This window comes from Sinocyclocheilus grahami, unplaced genomic scaffold (assembly GCF_001515645.1).
Source record: "Sinocyclocheilus grahami isolate Dianchi unplaced genomic scaffold, SAMN03320097.WGS_v1.1 scaffold353.1, whole genome shotgun sequence".
In the NCBI taxonomy this organism is placed as follows: Eukaryota; Metazoa; Chordata; class Actinopteri; order Cypriniformes; family Cyprinidae; genus Sinocyclocheilus; species Sinocyclocheilus grahami.
The window spans coordinates 1,320,902-1,343,984 of record NW_015505532.1 but is presented as its reverse complement, the minus strand read 5'-3'; the positions used below and the strand labels follow the sequence as shown (position 1 = coordinate 1,343,984).

The 23,083-nt window shown below is 38.3% G+C and overlaps 1 protein-coding gene across 1 annotated transcript in view; it reads right to left on the bottom strand.

Moving 5' to 3' along the window:
* The window catches only part of recql5 (RecQ helicase-like 5), a 41,274-nt gene that overhangs the window by 14,548 nt on the left and 3,643 nt on the right, over positions 1-23,083 (bottom strand). Inside the window, exons 2-9 of the mRNA XM_016229525.1 lie at positions 19,178-19,299; positions 17,383-17,898; positions 16,044-16,140; positions 15,811-15,922; positions 14,272-14,434; positions 14,099-14,181; positions 2,605-2,826; positions 2,426-2,519 (exon numbers count right to left, since the gene is read on the bottom strand). Coding sequence (XP_016085011.1) covers positions 2,426-2,519; positions 2,605-2,826; positions 14,099-14,181; positions 14,272-14,434; positions 15,811-15,922; positions 16,044-16,140; positions 17,383-17,898; positions 19,178-19,299 — 1,409 coding nt within the window. The remainder of the gene's footprint in view (positions 1-2,425; positions 2,520-2,604; positions 2,827-14,098; positions 14,182-14,271; positions 14,435-15,810; positions 15,923-16,043; positions 16,141-17,382; positions 17,899-19,177; positions 19,300-23,083) is intronic.

The following is a 23,083-nucleotide window of genomic DNA, read 5'->3' as shown; positions in this document are numbered from 1 at the left end:
ACGTGCGTGCCGAACGGTAGGGTCTCATCCGTACGTATTACGGATCAACTGCGATCCGTTTAACTGCTAATATGTGACAGATCAGAGCAATCTTTCATTTAGCTACTTATTTAACATGAAATTGTCAAATTGCTGCTCCATATCAATCGCATACAATGAAAATACAGAATAATTAGAACAATCATTAACATAAATAAATAACAGAGTGTTATATCTATTTTTCCCAGAATGTTCTTGCGACCCCGTAGTGGGTTGCGACCTAGTGGTTGTGGACTAATGCTGGGCGGTATACCGGTTCATACTAAATACCGGTGTTTATTTTTTTAATGATATTAATTTTTTTAAATACAGCAATACCGGTGTATGTCGCTTAAACAACGTTCGGAACGCGACACTGTTTGAAAGGGGTCCCTTTTCACTGTTGCACTGTGGTGAGGGAACAGCTGTATGTGTTACTAAGTGTGAAAAAGTTCAGAAACTGAAGCTGTAGAACTATAATTATAAATATGAGCGTAGTTCGTCTGTTAATATCACATGCACTTTTTTTGTTTGTTGTTTTTTTTTAGTTGGTTACTCAGACGCAGGCAGTGCGCTGCATGAGACAAAAAAGTAATATAGCCAAAACAACCGCATAGCCGCTCTTTAGTGTAGATGCATGTTGATTTTATCAGACGATGCCGCGATTATAAATGAGAGTGACTCCTGGTTAACATGTATTAAAAGGGGTCGTGTTTAGTCACTATTTAGTGTGGTATTTTTTGACAATATTCACTCATCATGACAGTAAAATAGGACATTCTAAGTCAATATACTGCAGTATTTCCTCTCTCAATCAGTAGAAAATATGGTAAACACCCGGTCATGCATGGAAAAAAAAATACCGTCATGTACCGTGAAACCAGTATAATTAAAAAAAATACCGTGATTTACATTTTTGGTCAAACCACCCAGCACTATTGGGGACCTCTGGTCTATGGGACTGACTCCCTTTTGTGGCCAGTCGATGAATTGCAGTTTTAGTCTCTGCCGTGTTGGTTTCACGAGAGAGACCGGAAGGTTGCTGCTTGGTATGAACACAAAGACGCGTAGAAAAACGTCTCGAAAAACGCTAGCGATAATCGTCCCAGTGTGCACGAGGCTTAAGAGACTCCTTTCAAAAACACTTAAGAAATCTTACCAACCCCAAACTTTGGAATCAGTTTCAAAAACCATAAAAAAATGAAAATCACTCACTACTGTGTTCTAACCATCTGCAATGCAATAATATTCAGTGACAAGCATTTTTTGTCAAAGCTAAAACAAAAATCCTGCACAAAGACAACAAAATATAACAGTCCTCAAAACAATGATGTTGAGTTTCTATCATCATGACAATCTCTTCAAACTCATTGTTTTCACTGTGGAACTTGTTATATGATTAAATTAATCCATGGCTGGTAATGAAGTATTTTATGGAAGCCCGTTTCTGCCACTGAATACAATTTTTGTAACTCGCAATTGCGAGTTATGAAGTCAGAATTGCGAGATTTAAACATGAAATTGTACGAAAATAGTAAAATAGTACGAACAGTAAATTTCTCAGAATTGAAAATTAAAGGGATAGTTCAGTCAAAAATTTAAATTCTGTCATTAATTACTCAGTCATGTCGCTACAAACCCGTAAGACCTTCGTTCATCTTCAGAACACAAATTAAGATATTTTTGATGAAATCCGAGAGCTTTCTGACCCTCCATAGACAGCAATGCAACTGACACGTTCAAGAACCAGAAACGTAGTGAAGACATCATTAAAATAGTCGATGTGACATCAGTGGTTCAACTGTAATTTTATGAAGCTGCAGGAATATTTTTTGTGAAAGAAAACATGCGTCGTGGTACTGTCAATAATGGCAGCAGACTGTCACGGAAGAGAAGAAATCGCAGAATAAAGTTGTTATTTTTGTTTTCTTTGTGCACAAAAATTATTCTCATAGCTTCATAACATTAAGGTTGAACCACTGAAGTCACATGGGCTATTTTAACAATGTCCTTACTAACTTTCTGGACCTTGATCGTGGTAGTTCCCTTGCAGTCTATGGAGGGTCAGAAAGCTCTCGGATTTCATCAAAAATATCTTAATTTGTGTTTCGAAGAAGAATGAAGGTCTTACGGGTTTGGAATGACATGAGGGTGAGAAATTAATGACAGAATTTTCATTTTTGGGTGAACTATCCCTTTAACTCGCAATTATGAGTTTATATCCCACAATTCTGAGAAAAATAAATCAGAATTGTGAGATAAAAAGTCACATTTACCTTGTTTTATTTTTTATTCAGTGGCGGAAACAGGCTTGAGTAACATTTCTGGTAGAAAAGTGACCTGGACATGTTTTCATGAGATTCAGCATTTGTCCTTTTGCCAAAGAGTGCCCTGTCCGTGTGCTCACCCTTCTCATGCTCATCTGTTTCCTGAAGATATCTCCGAATTCTTTCTTCCTCTTCTCGGAGTCATCTTCCTCATTGCCCCATTCCTCATCACATCTGAACACACACAGAAGCTCTGAGTCTCCACAGACTAACAGCGCTGATCATACAGTACAGCTGCTTCAGTAAGAGGTCAGCTGACCTCTCAATGCCGTAACCCTTCCTGCCTCCCGCGTACAGTTCAGGGTCGAAGCCGAACGGCCCCCTGGGCTCCGCGCTCTGTGCCGGGCCGGTTCTGGTGCTGAGGGCGGCTGCTCTCGCCAGCTGAGCGCGCACGAGTCTGGGGTCACGGCAGAAGTCACACGCGCCGGCACAGTTTGGCTTCTGATTGCCAAAAAACTGTGAGATGGTGGCATGTCTGCACCTGGAAATGAAGAATGATGATTAACAGGAGTAACAAATAAATCCAAACTCTCATGACATGGAACACAAAAATGTACTCGAATTTTAACAGTAAAAGAGAAATAGTAGATCTAAAGATGTAAATTTACAGAAAATTACTGTTAAATTGACCGTTTTTAAAAAGTGAAAAAGTCATCTTAATTTACAGTGAAAAACTGTACATTGACATTCCCAGAATTCTGTGACACTTCACATTTTAATTGAAAAACTTCTTAGTTTCATATTGCAAGACAAAAAGCCCCTGCTGGTCACTGTATGGAAAACAGTCTCCTTTTGTGTTCCATGTTAGAAAGTAAGTCTTATGGGTGAGTAAATGACAACTTCTGTTTACAAATACTAATGTTTTGGTGAACTACCCTTTTAATTAAGAACAGAGAGTGTTTCTACAAGTTTCTACAAATGTTTGTGCACTTAACACATCCTGTGTAGTGTGAACTCTAAAATAGAGATGTGCACTTCTCACTTCACTGACATCTGGGTTTCAGAGTCTGAAATAGCTGGTAGGGCAACAGAGAAGCAGAAACCCTCCCAAAACACATTTACAAAGACCCTCTGTGCCAACACTGACCAAAAGCCCATTCCCCGCTCTCACTGTTCACTTTTCCCATTAGTGATTTCCTCTAAAGGCACATACAGAGCAATGCTTTCCTCCTTTTTGAATCCAAACACAAGATGTCTTAAGTCATATGGAACTTCATGGTAAACAAATGGAAATCAAAGGCGGACAAAAAACTGAGATGAAAAAAAAAAAAAAAAAAATAATAAATAAATAAATATAAATATATATATATATATATATACACACACACACACATATATATATATATATATATATATATATATATAAATAAAGGCATGAAAATTTCCTCGGCTGTATGGCATAGTGAGCAAATAAACTATTTACTCCAAAATATTAAAGAAATAAGGAAAATGCAACCTGTTTTTTAGGAACATGAACATTTGCAGCATTTCTGACATTTTGTATCATTATTTTCATGACGGCAAGGTACATTACACCCAATTTTCAAAGGAAATTTTTTTTTATCAATCTAATACTATATCTGAAACATTATTTTAATTGCAAAGCATTTATACACTTTTTGGCCTTAATTTATTCTCTCTAAAAAACATACACTATACACTGCATTATTGTATTTTTACTGTTAAAAAAAATGCAAAAATACAGCTAAATATTTTTATATTACATTTAATGTTACAATACTTTTATTATAAGATAATATTTATTTTAGTGCTGTCAAATGATTAATCGCATCCAAAATAAAAGTTTTTGTTTACATAATATATGATTGTGTTCTGTGTATATTATGTATATATAAATACACACACATGCATGTATATATTTCAGAAAAATATGTTACGTTTATATATTAAATATATTTATATATAAGAATATAAATATATAAATGCATATACATGTACAGGTGCATCTCAATAAATTTGAATGTCGTGGAAAAGTACATTTATTTCAGTAATTCAACTCACGAGTTTCACAATTTTAGTCGAATTACTGAAATAAATGAACTTTTCCACGACATTCTAATTTATTGAGATGCACCTGTAAATATTTTCAAAATATGTACTGTGTGTGTGTGTATTTGTATATACATAATAAATATTAGTGGTTCAACGGATCACAAATCTCACGGTTCGGATCACATTACGGTTTTTGACCCACGGATCGGATCATTTTTCGTATCAGCAAGAAAAGAAAAATATTTCAATTTAACTTGCTTTCCATTTATTACTTAAAGCGAAGTCCTTCTTTGATACCACAGCAAATACTGCCAGTAAAAATAAGAACAAATACACAAATTACAAGCATAGATAAATACAACAGAATATGTTACAAATTAAATAAGGTTGATAGTATTCAAATACAGAAATTTAATAATTAGTGAAAATAACACTGCATAGTGTTCACTGTATAAATTAAAAATATATTTTTTTAATCACAGCTGTTTTGTTGTTTGATGATCATTAATGACAGCAGCAGTTTTTATAGGCCGCTGTCCCTTTAAGACCTGATGCACGGATCCGATATAATGATACACATCACATCAGATTTCTTTCTCAGATGTTTTCATTCACTTGAGATATAACTGACTGCGTTTACCTGAATGATTGTCAAGATGGGTATTTTGTCATTATTTTATGTGTCTGTTCAGAGGATTCAGAAGAGGATTCAGTTCGGTGTTTGCGCACCGTCTGAAACGCGTGTGTGGCTGTGCGCATAGAGAACAGCGCACGAGTAACGAATCGAGTTCCCTTTCGCCTTTTCTCTCTGGAATGGTTTAAAATTCGCTTGCTTGTGTAAATACGAACAAATGATAAACTTATACTCTATTATGGTTCAATTTTGCAATTAATCCGCAGATCACATGCGTGCCGAACCGTGGGGCTTGGTCCGTACGGATCACGGATCAACTACGATCTGTTTAACCACTAATAAATATACACAGTACACATAGGCCTACATATATTATGTAAACAAAAACTTTTATTTTGGATGTAATTAATCGCGATTAATCGTTTGACAGCACTAGTTTAAACAAACCATTCAGTATGAAATAATTAGTGCTGTCAAACGATTAATCGCATCCAAAAATAAAAGTTTTTGTTTACATAATACATGTATGTGTACGGTGTATATTTATTATGTATATATAAATACACACACATGCATGTATATATTTAAGAAAAATATGTTACGTTTATATATTAAGTTTTTATATTAAAATGTATTTATTTATTTATTCATTCATTTACTGCTTGCTTGCCTTTTTGATTTTGGGGTCAAATGTAACCTCAGAAAGATGTTTAACGCTATATACTATATAAAACGTGTGATGTTGGAAAAAAAAGCATTCATACTTTTTAAGGCCAGGAATTTGTTTTCCAAATCCAGTATACAGACACACACACAAGTATTATAACACAAAACAGGCCAATTCAAAACAACCTCCAGACTTTGTTTGACAAAAGGTGGAGAAAAAACTGTTTCCACAGTGATTTGAGGGGAGGAGAAAAGACAGAGCCAGACAAAAAAGGGGGTGGGGATGGACATGGTAAACAGAGAGAGAGAGAGAGAGAGAGAGAGAGAGAGAGAGAGAGAGAGAGAGAGAGATCCAGACTGACAGAGCGTGTGGTGTGTGCTGTAGGAGCTACACAGCCCATCCCAAAAGATTCATCATACTGGAAATCTCAAACACTGGAGGCCAAACACAGCATGACTGCACAGCGGCTATACACTCAGCAGTTCACAACAACTGTGTGACGGGACAGAGCGCTCAAAACTTCACACAAGTTCATCTGAGGAGTGTTACAGGGGAACACAACTGGAGACTTAGGTGAGAGCGCAGACATATATGTAGGGTGTTAATGTCCTTGAATAACTGAGCTTGTGAGCATGAAAATAATGACTTGGTCAGCAGAACACCGACAACTTAAAAACACATGAGAGACATTTACAAAGCAGGAACGGGAGGGGGAAAGTTCGCCTGCATAGCGGCCCACAAAAGAATCTGAACACTCAAACTGCATACAGTTTGAAAGCATTCGATAACAAAACATAAAAAAGTGGCAAACAGAGACAACTTAAGTAGGCTGGGCTATATATCAAATATAACTATAATTCTGCTGGCGATTTAATTTGACTAGCAACATTGTGAATAATGTGATGAGTTTAATGCACTTTTTATTTGGTCATTACATCAATTTTCTGCAGTGTTAACATTGACTATTTCCCAAACTGTCATTGACTCATACTTCATAGGAACAATGACTGATTCATTTCCAGCAAATAATTTGTGTCATTACCTAAAAATATGTTTAGAAAAAGTGTATAGCAATGTGTATGAAAACACTGCTGTAATATAACCGCGTGTCGTCATATAGATGCACACACAAAGAAACAAATTCAATGCGATTCTTCGTTGAACTGTGGAGAACATGCCTTGATTTTACTTATACATTTCAAGTAAAACATTTCTCAAAACAATCAGTTTACTACCCAAAATGATTACACTTGATGTTCAAAAAGTACCATGACACTTTGTGTTTGTGAAACATTAGTGGATCATGTTAACGTCATTCTCTACACCTGTGTGAACTTGAGGAGAACTGACTTCATACATCCACTAAAAATCACCAAAACACCAAAAATGACGAGGAAAAGTGAAGGTCTTGCAATTGTTATATTTAGTTGTCTGATATGGGGCTAAACAAGTGACACAAATAATTCCCAAAACCTAATTAATAATCACAAAATACAATTTACAAATGCACAACCAAATGTACAGTACATTCACAAAACAATATTCACGAATGCAAAGCATAATTTAGAAGCACACAAGTATGCAGCACATTTCTGAATCTTTCTGTGTGTATGAATTGATTGCTGAAATGACCAAATTAGTGTTTTTCAAAGAGACGCTCTCTTTCACCATTCAAACGTGAGTTTTCAATCTAGCCTATCATACACAGCCTTGCTCAATGCTTCAATGCCTTGATTAGTGGACATAAAATCTAGCCTTGCAAACACCAACTTGTATTATCAAAAACTGCATACATGTGGAGTTTGGTTCTCTGAATGACAAAACTAATCACAAAGCACTATGCAAAGCTATGCTTCCTGAGTCATACCATGAGTAAGCTGCATTAATGACTGGCTGGGTTGACACTCACATCTGACTGGTTAAAGAGAATGTTAATTTTAATAAAACTGCAATATGTAAATTGGGCCCTGGCAGGAAATTCTCAAAATGCATAGCGATTCACACACTTTGAGACACTTTGCAAATTCATAGAAACATTGAAAAAATTTGCATTGTGCATATTTATGAGCTTTTGCATTTATGGATCTTATTTTGCGAATGTAAATTTGGTTGTGCATTTGCAAAAGCTATTTTGTGAATATGAATTTGGTTACGAGTTTGTGAATTGCTGTTCGAATACATATATGGTCAATGACGACCAGGGGGTTTCATGCATCAAAACAATAAAAGTTTTTTTTCCCCTCCATAGATTAGAATTGTCATGTTTCTTTAATTGTATTATTTCTGAGAAAAAATAATTACTTTCATACATTTCTACCAAGACTTACAAAAGACACCAACAAAAATTTAATTTAGTGTAACAATAGTTCATATGCCAAAAAAAAATATTGTCAGGCATATTCAGAACAAGAATCATTAGATGGCATTAAAAGACTCTATTTAAGGATCATGGTGCAGTAACAAAATAATAATAAGTTGTAATTTTAAATCGTTTCCACCGTCCTTCAAACCACTAAGTTTTACCCATCCGTCAGCCAGAAGTTTTAATTGCTTAAAATTAGGGCTGTGAGTCAATTAAAAATTTTAAACAAATTAATTATGTGATGTGGCCATTAATTAATCGAATTCATCGCAAACTATCTGGCTTTGAAAATACCCACAAAAAATCATTTAAAGCTATTACAGTGTTAAACGAGAAAAGTATAAAGTAGACATTAAATAATAGCTTTAAAAATAAATATTTGATTCGATTCAACATAAAATGTATTACACATAAACGTTTAGGATACAACAGCCTAAGATAAATTATGGAACACAAAAGAAGATCATTTGAGAAACATCTCAGTATTTATTGTTCATGCAATGAAAGTCATTGGTAACCAAAACAGCCTTGTTTACCAACATTCTTCAAAATAACTTATTTTATGTTCCACAGAAGAAAGTTAGTCATACAGGTTTGAAACGACATGAGGGTGAGTAAATGATGACAGAATTTTCATTTTGGGGTGAACATCCCTTTAATATATTTTTCTTCTTTACTGAAATTAAACTCTAAATAAGAAACTAAAACTGCCAGCAGGTGGCGGTAAATGTCTTTATGAGTCAGTCATTCATTCATTTGATTTGTTCAAACGGTTGATTCATTCAAGGAAAGAAGTAAACGGCCCTCTCTTTGAATCATTTGTTCACCCGATTCGTTCAAATCGCGGATTCATTCAGAAACAAAACACCGCTGTGTTGCTTGGAGACGCACAACAATTCTGCTGTGGCTTTATGGGTAATATTTGTGTTAGAAAAACTGAGCAAAAACAGACAATATTGTGTTTAAAATATAACACAGTATTAACTTATTTACTGAACCGTTGTTTAAAATCACAATTGCACTCACTATTCGGGACAAAACCAGCAATCGTGTAATATCGCTTGTGTGATATGAGACAAAAACTCATACGGAGGCATTTATTACCCCGATATTACATTTTAGGTCGTAACTGAATTTATGGAGTTGTTGCCCTGCGTCATATTTGTTAATAGTCAACTATATGAAATATAAAATGACGTACAGGTCTGGGGGCGGGGCCAGTGCGTTAAAATAATTAAAATAATTTAATCGCTACATAAAATCATTAAATTTGAGCAGACACCAAAATGGCAATAAAAAGTAGGAACAACAGATTCAACAGAACAGCATCACAGTGTTCTGTTGAACTTTTAGTGATGGTATAAAGAGATCAGACAGAAATACACACTGTGGTAAGATTCAATTATGGGACAATCGAAACTCATTTTAAAAAGGAAATCCAAAGTAAGGAATGATTCTTTCATCAGCAGGGTTAATTTTATACTGTGATGGCACCCACAGGCATCTGTTTTGTTGGAAACACCCTCCATAGCAGAAATTGAATGACTAGCTCAACTAGCAGGTTCCTGTTTTTTTTTCTTCTTCTCTCTAGTTGCTTGAAATACCATTTCACATTCAGTGAACACAACAGTGAAAGTACCTAACAACGCCCCTTAGCCGTTATAAATTCACTGTAAACCACAGCTTCACGGGGCTTATTGCTCGCGTCGTACCTAACAACGCCCCTTAGCCGTTATAAATTCACTGTAAACCACGGCTTCACGGGGCTTATTGCTTTTATAAAACGGTTATTTCATATACGTTGAAAGGTTTCACAAAATAAAACAGAGCAAATAAAGTGTAATGATATAAATAAAAACAGTATTCTTCCGCCAAACAATGTAGTTCCTCAGAAACAGTTGTGGTTGCCAAGCAACACACAAAGTAAACAAAGGTGTATGTTTGTAGTGTGATTTACAACAGCTCTGAACGCGGCTCAACCAATCAGAATCAAGGACCGGAACTATCCGTTGTATAAATGCAAAACCATTCTCCGCCAGCAGGTGGCGCCATAGATATGTAGAGACGGCTCCAGGCACGTAGATGCGGCCGCCATCTTGGAACGGTCAACTTGGTGAATGACGCCAATTTGACCGTTACAGTATGGCGGACGGATTAGTATCGGCCCATAGAAACAGTCGCTAATGAGGCATCTACTTGTGTGTGTGTGTATATATATATATGGGTGGCGCTTTCGGAACGGCAGAAATATAGGCCTAGCGGTTTCCCTGGAAACCCGTATACAAAGCAGCGCTGGGTTTACGAAGTGTGCTTTAGTAGGCATATTAAACAGAGGTAAGATAAAAAGAAAGCGCCATGTAAACCTCTGTTCCCTTCAGAGACACATTCATTGTAGAGACACTGAAGACTGGAGTAATGATGCTGAAAATTCAGCTTTGCATCACAAGAATAAATGACATTTGAGCATATATTCAAATAGAAAACTGTTTGAAATTATAATAATATTTCATAATATTGCTGTTTTTACTGTATAAATAAATGCAGCCTGGGAAATCAAAACATCTTAATGTCCATGGCGCTTGACATTTGTATTAATTTACATAACTTTTCCAAGTCTAGAACTCTTAACTTCTCAAATCTGGCCTCCTCAAATATCCAGATCGCAGGAATCAAGGTTCTTCAAAGAGGAAAAAAATGTTGCTGAGGCTGAGAGAGATTAAAATAGGAAATATATATATATATTTTTTTTTAGCAGATTTTAAAACTGGTTTTGTCTCACTTTAAGCCCCCTTGGAACTTGTCTGAGGCCTCCTGCTTGAGAACCACTGCCCATATACTGCTTGATTTCAGATTATACAATCAATACGATTACAAAATCAGTTTTCCTGTGAGAAAAGTCTCTCTTAAAACATACAATTGACTCAACGAGACTCACAGTCACTATTCTTTGCTTGTATTTAGACCAGACTTGCTGGCAGTCAGAATGAGCGCTTCAGAGGAAATCATGGGGATTCTCCAGAACGTCTGGACCAAACTGCAGGCTCTTCCTCAAGCCCACCCGCTCACGCAGACGGCGTTTCTCATCATCCTGCTGTTCTTCTGTAAGCTCCCTTTCACTACGCTATCATTACATCTCTGCGCTGTGGCTACATCTGGTGTAATTTTGGAAGAGGTTTTATTTGAACACAAGGCGGAGATCTTATGAGAGCTTCTACTGCGATTAGAGGCTTCCACCAAGCGCGCATCCGTACTTAGCTTGCTATTTTAGTGAGGGTACGGCACTTGAACTGACATTAAAAACTCTTAACAAGCAGTTGACTGTAAATGTGGGAGGACATATGTTAAAGTTTCAGGTTTCTAATGTCAAAAATCCAAGGATTTGAGTCGTTCCGCAGATCGGACTCAATGCGCTTTCTGGACTGGAAGGGCTGTCTTGACTTCTAAACGTTAAGAATTTTCATTGTCGGTCTCTTTTACTTTACAATGATCTCAAAAGATCAAGAAAAATCGGATTCCTCATGATACGACTCCTTTAACAACAACAGCCTTCATTAGACATCACTAGATTTCATTAAATCCACTAATCAGAGCTCTTCCTGAAGAGACACCAGTCAAATGTTAAAGGGATAGTTCGCCCAAAAATGAAAATTCTGTCATTAATTACTCACCCTCAGGTTGTTCCAAACCCGCAAGACCTTCGTTCATCTTCAGAACACAAATGAAGATATTTTGATGCATTCCAAGAGCTCTCAGACCCTCCCATAGACAGCAATGCAACTGACACGATCAAGGCTCAGAAACATATCAAGGACATTGTTAAAATAGCCCATGTGACATCAGTGGTTGAACCGTAATGTTATAAAGCTACGAGAATATTTTTGTGCACAAAGAAAACAAAAAGAACAACTTTATTCAACAATTTGTCTCCTCCGCGTCACCCTATAGTGCCATTTTGGAGAGTATCACATACGTAAACAACGTATGCTGTTCTGTGTAAGCTGCACCCCACGGATACGTTGTTTACGCTTTGATCTGAACTTAAACAACGTATTCGCGTACATACGTTGCATTAGGGCTGCACAATTAATCGAATTTCTAATCGCAATTACAATTATGGATGCCACAATTACGTAATCATTCAAAGCGGCAATTAATCGTTCATTAATTAATGTTATTGTGCACGCTTAAGATGTGTTTTCTTATTTTTACATGTTATATCTTAAGGGTTTTTCCATTGTTTTAGTTTTAGTATAACATTATAATACCATTCGTATTTGTACTTTTTTTTATAATTTAAAGAAGAAACCAATCCGATGTATATTTGTCATTTGAGGCTTAATACTATAGAAAAGCACTAAAGTTTTTTTTCAGTTAGCGTGTTTTCAGCTTGTTTATTTTCATATAAAAATACGGCATGCAGTTGCATCAAACAATTGTATAAACATCATTCCAATGTAAATTTTGATAATCGTAATTAATAATCGCATTTACAATTTCAAGGGAATAATCGACAATTATGATTTTTGTCCCTATGTTGCTTACGTATGTGATACGCTCCAAAATGGCGCTATAGGGTGACGCGGAAAGATGAATTTTTGAATAAAGTCGTTATTTTTGTTTTCTTTACGCACAAAAATGATTCTCGTAGCTTCGTCAAATTACAGTTGAACCACTGATGTCGCATGGATTATTTTAACGATCTCCTTGCTACGTTTCTGGGCCTTGAACGTGGTAGTTGCATTGCTGTCTATGGAGGGTCAGAAAGCTCTCGGATTTCATCAAAAATATCTTAATTTGTGTTCCGAAGATGAACGAATGTCTTACAGGTTTGGAACGACATGAGGGTGAGTAATTAATGACAGAATTTTCATTTTTTGGTGAACTATCCCTTTAAGTTAGTTTAGTCAGTTGTACTGAAACATGTGACTAACTCCCATGTTTTCATTCTTCCTGCAGTGACATTCATCGCTCTGATCGTGACTGGATGCATTTATGGCCGCTGTGGCTGCTGTACGACAGGGACCAAAAACAGAGTCTCGGCCGTCTGAAACATGGGTTCCACAATAAAGAGGAAGATAGGAGCAGACCACAATGGGCTAAAATAAAATTTGACTGGTGACTGATGGTTTGGATTGTGACTGCTGTGATATCAAACATTACAGTGATCAAATTCAGCCAGTGAACATGGCACACACTTTAAGCTGAATGAAAACAACACTCATCAGCGACAGTCGTGAAGCAAATCAGAAGAGCTTTAAACGCAGAAACAAGTGTTTGGCTGAGAAAAACGCTCCCCTTAATCTGAATGCTACAAATAAACACCAAATTCCCAACCTCTCTCATTATGGGAATGCACCCACTATGAAACCAGTGCCAAATACTGTCCTCTGGTGTTTGCTTACACAACTGCAGAGATGTAGAAACGAGAGGGGGACAGTTTTGTGTTGATCAAATGCTGTTCATCAAAGAATCCTGGGGGGGAAAAAAATGTATCACGGTGTCCACAGAAATATTAAGCAGCACAACTGTTTTCAACATTTATAATAATAATAAATGTTTCTTCAGCATATTAGAAAGATTTCTGAAGGATCATGTGACACTGAAGACTGGAGTAATGATGCTTACAAATTCAGCTTTGATCACAGGAATAAATTACATTTTAAAATATATTACAGTAGAAAACAATTATTCTAAATTGTAATAATATTTGACAATATTACCATTTTTACTGTATTTTTAATTAAATAAAGGCAACCTTGGTAAGCATGAGACTTCTCTCATACACATTAAAAAAATCTTACCGACCATAAACTTTTGATCAATAGAGTAATATTCAAGAATAAAATGTAATATTGTTTACTTAATGGAGCTGAATCTTGGTGAAATAAAACCGAAATCATCAAATATACAAAAAAACCTGTGTATTTTTATATTGTTTAAAATTACATGTATTTAATGGATATAAAGTGAGCTAAGTATTCATGCATGTTTGTTTTTGAACCACACTATTCTGTTTTATTAAACATTTATTAATCCACCCTTAATCCAGAATTTAAAGCGTCTGTGTTTGAGCTCACCCTTCTTGTTCACAAAAAGCAACCATTGCCTCAAAGTCCAGGATGGGAGATTTATCCTTCTCGTTCTCTGATCCTCGCTTCTCCTGAATTCAAAACACACAGTATATCAGACACGGTGACAGTTTAAACTAGTCAAAAGCACGAAGATATCAAGACTGGATGTTATTCTCAACCTGTTTACGGGCGATTTCTTTGCGGATGAGGAAGTTGAGCTGGTCTCTGTCTTTGGGTGAGTAGTATATCCTGCAGGACGACGGCAGTCCGTCACGTCCAGCTCGTCCCGACTCCTGATAGTAACTGGCCAAAGACTTCGCCAGATTCCAGTGAACGACAAACCTGAAAACAGATAGACACTTACATGCAATGGCAAACACAGCACTGATCTGTCTACAGATCTACTTAAAGACTCAAGAAATAGCGTTTAGGCACTAGGGATGAAACGATTAGTAGACATTGACAATAAAAAATTGTAGACAAATATTTTTGTTGTCGAGTAGTTTGATCTCATATGGCCTAATGTAAGAGCCTGCAATAATGCAGTTTTGACCAGTGAGACGCTGTAGCGCAAGACTGTAATTCAGCCCTCCTGGATGCAATTCAAGAGAAGAAGACGCAGCGCTTTTTGGAATCGATTCCGATTCCTGGTTCTGGAATCGATTCCAAGAATCGATTCATCACTGTTGTTTTCGATTCGTGTTGTTTTAGATTGGAGGAACATAATTATGGCATGACTGCATGATAAAAGGTCGTAGAAAGTAGCCTTCTAATATGAAGCTGTATTTGTAAAAAAATACGATACGTAGTAGCTCTGATTGATTTTAAATTGTAATTTTGTCTGCATTGACTATGAAATTAGTCATGGCCCACAGCTCAGCAGTGGACATGCGTTTATTGCATGAATGGAACAAGACTTGAAGTGTCTAAAATACATGTGCACAGTTCAGCTGAATGATGTTTACTTTAACCGTATGCTTTGCACAAAATTAACAAACTGTACCCTGAAACAAAATAACCAGAACATTAACAACAACACTGGTATAAGAGCTTGTGGTTTATCTGTCAGTCAGATGGTGTCACTGATCTGTGCTCTCGGCCTTTTCTTTCAGAATTATCACTGGCTGATAGAAAGGTTAACATTTTTTTAAGATGGAAATAAGTTCAAGACCCTCGATCACGCATATTCTGTCGTGCAGTGCACAAAATTGTGGACAACATAAGCCAGTTCCACCATAAAATAACCTCTGAATAGTTTTTTTTTCATTCATGGTTCATTAAACCGATCTATTCGAAAGAACCTTTTCATGGAAACGAATCAGACTTCTAATCAGCGAGCAAGAGGCGAATTAATGGGTGCTTCTCGACACCGACACTCGATTCCCAATGCCTCGGAATCGATTCTTTTTGGAATCGATTCCCAGCCCTTTTGGATGAATATGTAAATATATGCCGCGTGCTTTCCTCTCAGTAACTAAATAAACACAACAAAAATGACAGCGGTGCGAAAGCAGCAGTTAAGAATGCATCTGATTAGAGATGTGGATGTTTGCGCAAGCTCTGCAGTTTCGGTACTCCAGTAAAGTCCAGTCACATCACGTTTATTTATATAGTACATTATGCAATAGATAGCCTTAAATTAAGCAGCTTTACAGTAGTAAACGTGAAAAATATTTCTGTTTTTGAACTGTAGTGTATACTTGCAATGCGTGACTGACCTGACATTGGCCTTGTCCACTCCCATACCAAAACTGATGGTGGCCACAATAACAGGCACTTTATCGGCCATCCAATCAGTCTGACTCTCATTGCGATCGCCCACCTTCAGCCCTGCAGAGAGATGAAACATTAACCAGAACGACTTGCAACCAGAACGTCCCTTGCAAACTTGCACAACAACATCACACACAAACATCCAAAAAGTGTGAAGAGGAAGCAGTGACGGGATCACCTGCATGGTAGGGCTTGGCTGGGATTCCTAGTTTAGTCAGTTTATGTGCCACTTCCTCACAACTCTCTCTGGTGCGACAGTAAACAATCCCACAGCCCTGCCGACCAAACATGGCTGTTTAACATGATTTAATCAGACTCGGCCTCAAATAATTTATTCGCCCTATTTATTCCTCTCATGGAACACAAAAGAAGATGTTTATCAAGCTGTCCGAGCTGCTCTTTTCCATACAATGAAAGTCCAGAAATGACATTAAAGTCACCCATATCTCCCGAATTCATACTGACTAAAATGTATTTGTTCACTGAAGATCTTTCCTGTCAATTTAGTGCTCAAATCTCAAATTGAAGTGTTCACATACATTCACATATTGCATGTCAAGATGTGTATTTAAGCTATGAAATCAATTCAAATGGTTCTTGTGTGATTTGCCAATGATGCCACATGTTGACACCACATTTGAATGTGTGGGTCATTGACAAATAAAACTGCCCATGCAAAACAAAAGGAAAAAATCATGTTCAAAGAATTATATGGTGCCATTTTGGTATTTTTATGTACTGTTATATAACTGATTCATATTTTGAACAAGCTTTCCTTTATATTTTCAGTTTTCTTTTGAATTGTAGTTTAAGTTTGACCGGTTTTGCCATTTTTATTAGTTTTATTTAACATTTCTATTAGCTTTGATGTATTTTAATTCAGTTTGAGTCATTTTAGTACTTTAAATTCATCTTATTCTAGCTAGCCAATTTGCCAATGATACATTTTTACTTTTCATCTAATGTTTTCATTTTATTTCTGCTTTATTTCAATTACAGAAAACAATTTGAATGGTTTCAACAGCACTGAAATGTACTCTTTTGAAAAACCTTTATACTATTTTCAAGAAAATTTTCAATTTAATGACAACTTATTTTTTAATGAAAAAATAATACATTTTCCATGCACCTTGAAAACAGGTGAGGGATTTCTTGAAATATTCTGGATACAAGTAGCAAATTTGTGACTGAATGCCTGAACCCCTGCCAAATAGCATAATTAATTATACTTCAGAAATGAATAATATACTCGCAACAGAATAGGTATATCTAAATAATTGAATGTTTGAACTGCACATTAAAAATATTTATTATGTAAAATATGTAATGTCACAGACACATATGCAAACATAAAATTGATTTCCAGCATTTTTCCACTTTCATTGTATGCTAAACATTTCAATGCTATACTTTTGTTTCCAGCAGATGGGAGAAATTCCTACAGGTTCAAGAACAACATGAGGAACATGAGTAAATAGTGAAAGAACTTGCTTAACCAAAGAAAGCCAGTGACTGACCTTTTCCGCTGTATTTCCACCCAGAGCCTCTTTGGCAAACGCAAGCAAGTGCACATAAGGATCAGGCAACAGATCCCGGAATATCACGTCATATTTCAAGTTTTTACGGAAAACAGGTATGGCAAAGACAAGTGGCGAGCGCAGCTTCAGCGAGCGCTCGATGTCTTCTTGCACTCTCTTGGGTGCTGTGGCCGTCAGCGCTACACAGGGAACCCCCTGCAGACGGGAGCGCAGGTTCCCGAGCTTCAGATAGTCCGGCCTGAAGTCATGACCCCACTGAGAGACACAGTGAGCCTCATCCACAGCCAGATACGCCAGCAGACCCCGCGCACACAGCGAGCTCAAGCAGGGCTGGAAGGACGGGGACGCCACCATCTCTGGCGTGATGTAGAGCAGCTTGAGCCGAGGACTCTCGCTCTCCAGGTCCGCCAGGATCTGACGCCGCTCAGCCGAGGGAAGTTTGGAGTTGATGGAGCGTGCAGGAACATTCAGAGCTTTCAGGTGCTCCACTTGATCCTGCAGAAGTAAAAACAAAGAGTGTGTCATCGTGAACAACACAGCAGTCAAAAGAATCTTTATTACTCGTCACAGGAAAACTGGTTATCATGTAAATCTGTGTTGGTACTTGCTTTAAATAATGCCCATGTGGTTCTTATTTTCCATTGTTTTTCTTCATGCATTACATAGCATAAGCGGTTGCTTATCCTCATTCTTCATTCTGCTCTTAACACCATGATTATAATGTGATTATAATACTTATATATATATATATATATATATATACTTTTTTTTTGGGTTGCACAATAATTGAAACTGCCATATAAGACATTTCTGTATTTATGCTGTATGACAAAGCTGCCTGTTTTCAAACTGTTGTTATTAACAGAAATTGGAAGCACTGATAGATGAAATTAATTAGACCTTACTTAGATGCATTTTGTGATTTCATAAGTGTCAAGAACTTTATATTCTTTAATGAAACTATAGTTATGATCTTTACGTCTTGATTTTATGTGTTACTTAGCTTTTTAATTTAGATTAGAGTTAGATGATTTTAGTGATCCAACATTTTACATATTTTTAAGGCATCCAACGGCTCCCTGGTTGATGTGCTAGCAATCTCATTTAGCAGTTAATAATACGCGTGTCATTATTCACTTCTAATGTTCTCCTATAGACTACTAGTTGAATTATTGTGCTTTGTTGTCATTTGGAAGCTCAATAGCCAGGATCCTCTTGCTCTGTCTTTATACTGAAAAGAGTGGGACAGTCATAAAGGTTTGGAATCACGTGAAGAGAAAGTGATTTCGGAATTTTCATTATTTGGATAATTATTCCTTTAATCAGCCAAACTGATGGTTATTAGCTAATGCCAATTATCTCTATACAGTTAAATATAACTAACTATAACTCTAACACTTGCACTCTCTATTCTATTTCTATCCTAACTGCTTGTTTTCTTTTTATTTATTATAAAAAAGACCCTCTAACACTAGCGTTCCCTATTCTTTTTTTTCCAATTCTATCTAATTGTTTTATTTTTTAAACATACTGCGATAGGTTAACCGTGACACTTACATATTATTTGCTCTTTTGTTGATTTTGATTGCTCATTTTTAAGTCTTTTTGGCTAAAAGCATCTGCTAACTGAATGAATGTAATGTAATGTAAATACTGTTTTATTAATATGTTTGGCCAATAAATCTATGTATCTTTGGTGAAACCATGATTAGATACCAACCAGTGACCTGCCTACAGCTTATCCATGATAGGAAGATGTCTGTATGGGATTCACCTGGATGAGCGCGATCAGAGGCGAGATGACCAGAGTGATGCCACTGGCCAGAAGAGCAGGCAGCTGATAGCACAGAGACTTCCCTGCTCCAGTGGGCATGAGGACAAACACATCCCTGTCACCTGTGAGCACACACACACACACACACACATACACACACACAGAACACACATATACACATACACACAGAACACACACATAACACACACATACACAGAACACACACACACACAGAGAACACACACGTACACAGAACACACACACACACAGAACACACACATACACACAGAACACACACACACACACACACACACACACAGAACACACACATACACAGAACACACACACACACAGAGAACACTCACGTACACAGAACACACACACACACAGAGAACACTCACGTACACAGAACACACACACACACAGAGAACACTCACGTACACAGAACACACACACACACAGAGAACACTCACGTACACAGAACACACACACACACAGAGAACACTCACGTACACAGAACACACACACACACAGAGAACACTCACGTACACAGAACACACACACACACAGAGAACACTCACGTACACAGAACACACACACACACAGAGAACACTCACGTACACAGAACACACACACACACAGAGAACACTCACGTACACAGAACACACACACACACAGAGAACACTCACGTACACAGAACACACACACACACAGAGAACACTCACGTACACAGAACACACACACACACAGAGAACACTCACGTACACAGAACACACACACACACAGAGAACACTCACGTACACAGAACACACACACACACAGAGAACACTCACGTACACAGAACACACACACACACAGAGAACACTCACGTACACAGAACACACACACACACAGAGAACACTCACGTACACAGAACACACACACACACAGAGAACACTCACGTACACAGAACACACACACACACAGAGAACACTCACGTACACAGAACACACACACACACAGAGAACACTCACGTACACAGAACACACACACACACAGAGAACACTCACGTACACAGAACACACACACACACAGAGAACACTCACGTACACAGAACACACACACACACAGAGAACACTCACGTACACAGAACACACACACACACAGAGAACACTCACGTACACAGAACACACACACACACAGAGAACACTCACGTACACAGAACACACACACACACAGAGAACACTCACGTACACAGAACACACACACACACAGAGAACACTCACGTACACAGAACACACACACACACAGAGAACACTCACGTACACAGAACACACACACACACAGAGAACACTCACGTACACAGAACACACACACACACAGAGAACACTCACGTACACAGAACACACACACACACAGAGAACACTCACGTACACAGAACACACACACACACAGAGAACACTCACGTACACAGAACACACACACACACAGAGAACACTCACGTACACAGAACACACACACACACAGAGAACACTCACGTACACAGAACACACACACACACAGAGAACACTCACGTACACAGAACACACACACACACAGAGAACACTCACGTACACAGAACACACACACACACAGAGAACACTCACGTACACAGAACACACACACACACAGAGAACACTCACGTACACAGAACACACACACACACAGAGAACACTCACGTACACAGAACACACACACACACAGAGAACACTCACGTACACAGAACACACACACACACAGAGAACACTCACGTACACAGAACACACACACACACAGAGAACACTCACGTACACAGAACACACACACACACAGAGAACACTCACGTACACAGAACACACACACACACAGAGAACACTCACGTACACAGAACACACACACACACAGAGAACACTCACGTACACAGAACACACACACACACAGAGAACACTCACGTACACAGAACACACACACACACAGAGAACACTCACGTACACAGAACACACACACACACAGAGAACACTCACGTACACAGAACACACACACACACAGAGAACACTCACGTACACAGAACACACACACACACAGAGAACACTCACGTACACAGAACACACACACACACAGAGAACACTCACGTACACAGAACACACACACACACAGAGAACACTCACGTACACAGAACACACACACACACAGAGAACACTCACGTACACAGAACACACACACACACAGAGAACACTCACGTACACAGAACACACACACACACAGAGAACACTCACGTACACAGAACACACACACACACAGAGAACACTCACGTACACAGAACACACACACACACAGAGAACACTCACGTACACAGAACACACACACACACAGAGAACACTCACGTACACAGAACACACACACACACAGAGAACACTCACGTACACAGAACACACACACACACAGAGAACACTCACGTACACAGAACACACACACACACAGAGAACACTCACGTACACAGAACACACACACACACAGAGAACACTCACGTACACAGAACACACACACACACAGAGAACACTCACGTACACAGAACACACACACACACAGAGAACACTCACGTACACAGAACACACACACACACAGAGAACACTCACGTACACAGAACACACACACACACAGAGAACACTCACGTACACAGAACACACACACACACAGAGAACACTCACGTACACAGAACACACACACACACAGAGAACACTCACGTACACAGAACACACACACACACAGAGAACACTCACGTACACAGAACACACACACACACAGAGAACACTCACGTACACAGAACACACACACACACAGAGAACACTCACGTACACAGAACACACACACACACAGAGAACACTCACGTACACAGAACACACACACACACAGAGAACACTCACGTACACAGAACACACACACACACAGAGAACACTCACGTACACAGAACACACACACACACAGAGAACACTCACGTACACAGAACACACACACACACAGAGAACACTCACGTACACAGAACACACACACACACAGAGAACACTCACGTACACAGAACACACACACACACAGAGAACACTCACGTACACAGAACACACACACACACAGAGAACACTCACGTACACAGAACACACACACACACAGAGAACACTCACGTACACAGAACACACACACACACAGAGAACACTCACGTACACAGAACACACACACACACAGAGAACACTCACGTACACAGAACACACACACACACAGAGAACACTCACGTACACAGAACACACACACACACAGAGAACACTCACGTACACAGAACACACACACACACAGAGAACACTCACGTACACAGAACACACACACACACAGAGAACACTCACGTACACAGAACACACACACACACAGAGAACACTCACGTACACAGAACACACACACACACAGAGAACACTCACGTACACAGAACACACACACACACAGAGAACACTCACGTACACAGAACACACACACACACAGAGAACACTCACGTACACAGAACACACACACACACAGAGAACACTCACGTACACAGAACACACACACACACAGAGAACACTCACGTACACAGAACACACACACACACAGAGAACACTCACGTACACAGAACACACACACACACAGAGAACACTCACGTACACAGAACACACACACACACAGAGAACACTCACGTACACAGAACACACACACACACAGAACACACACACACACACACACACACACACAGAACACACACATACACAGAACACACACACACACAGAGAGAGAACACACACACACAGAGAGAGAACACACAGAACACACACACACACACAGAACACACACACACACACACACACACACACAGAGAGAACACACACACAG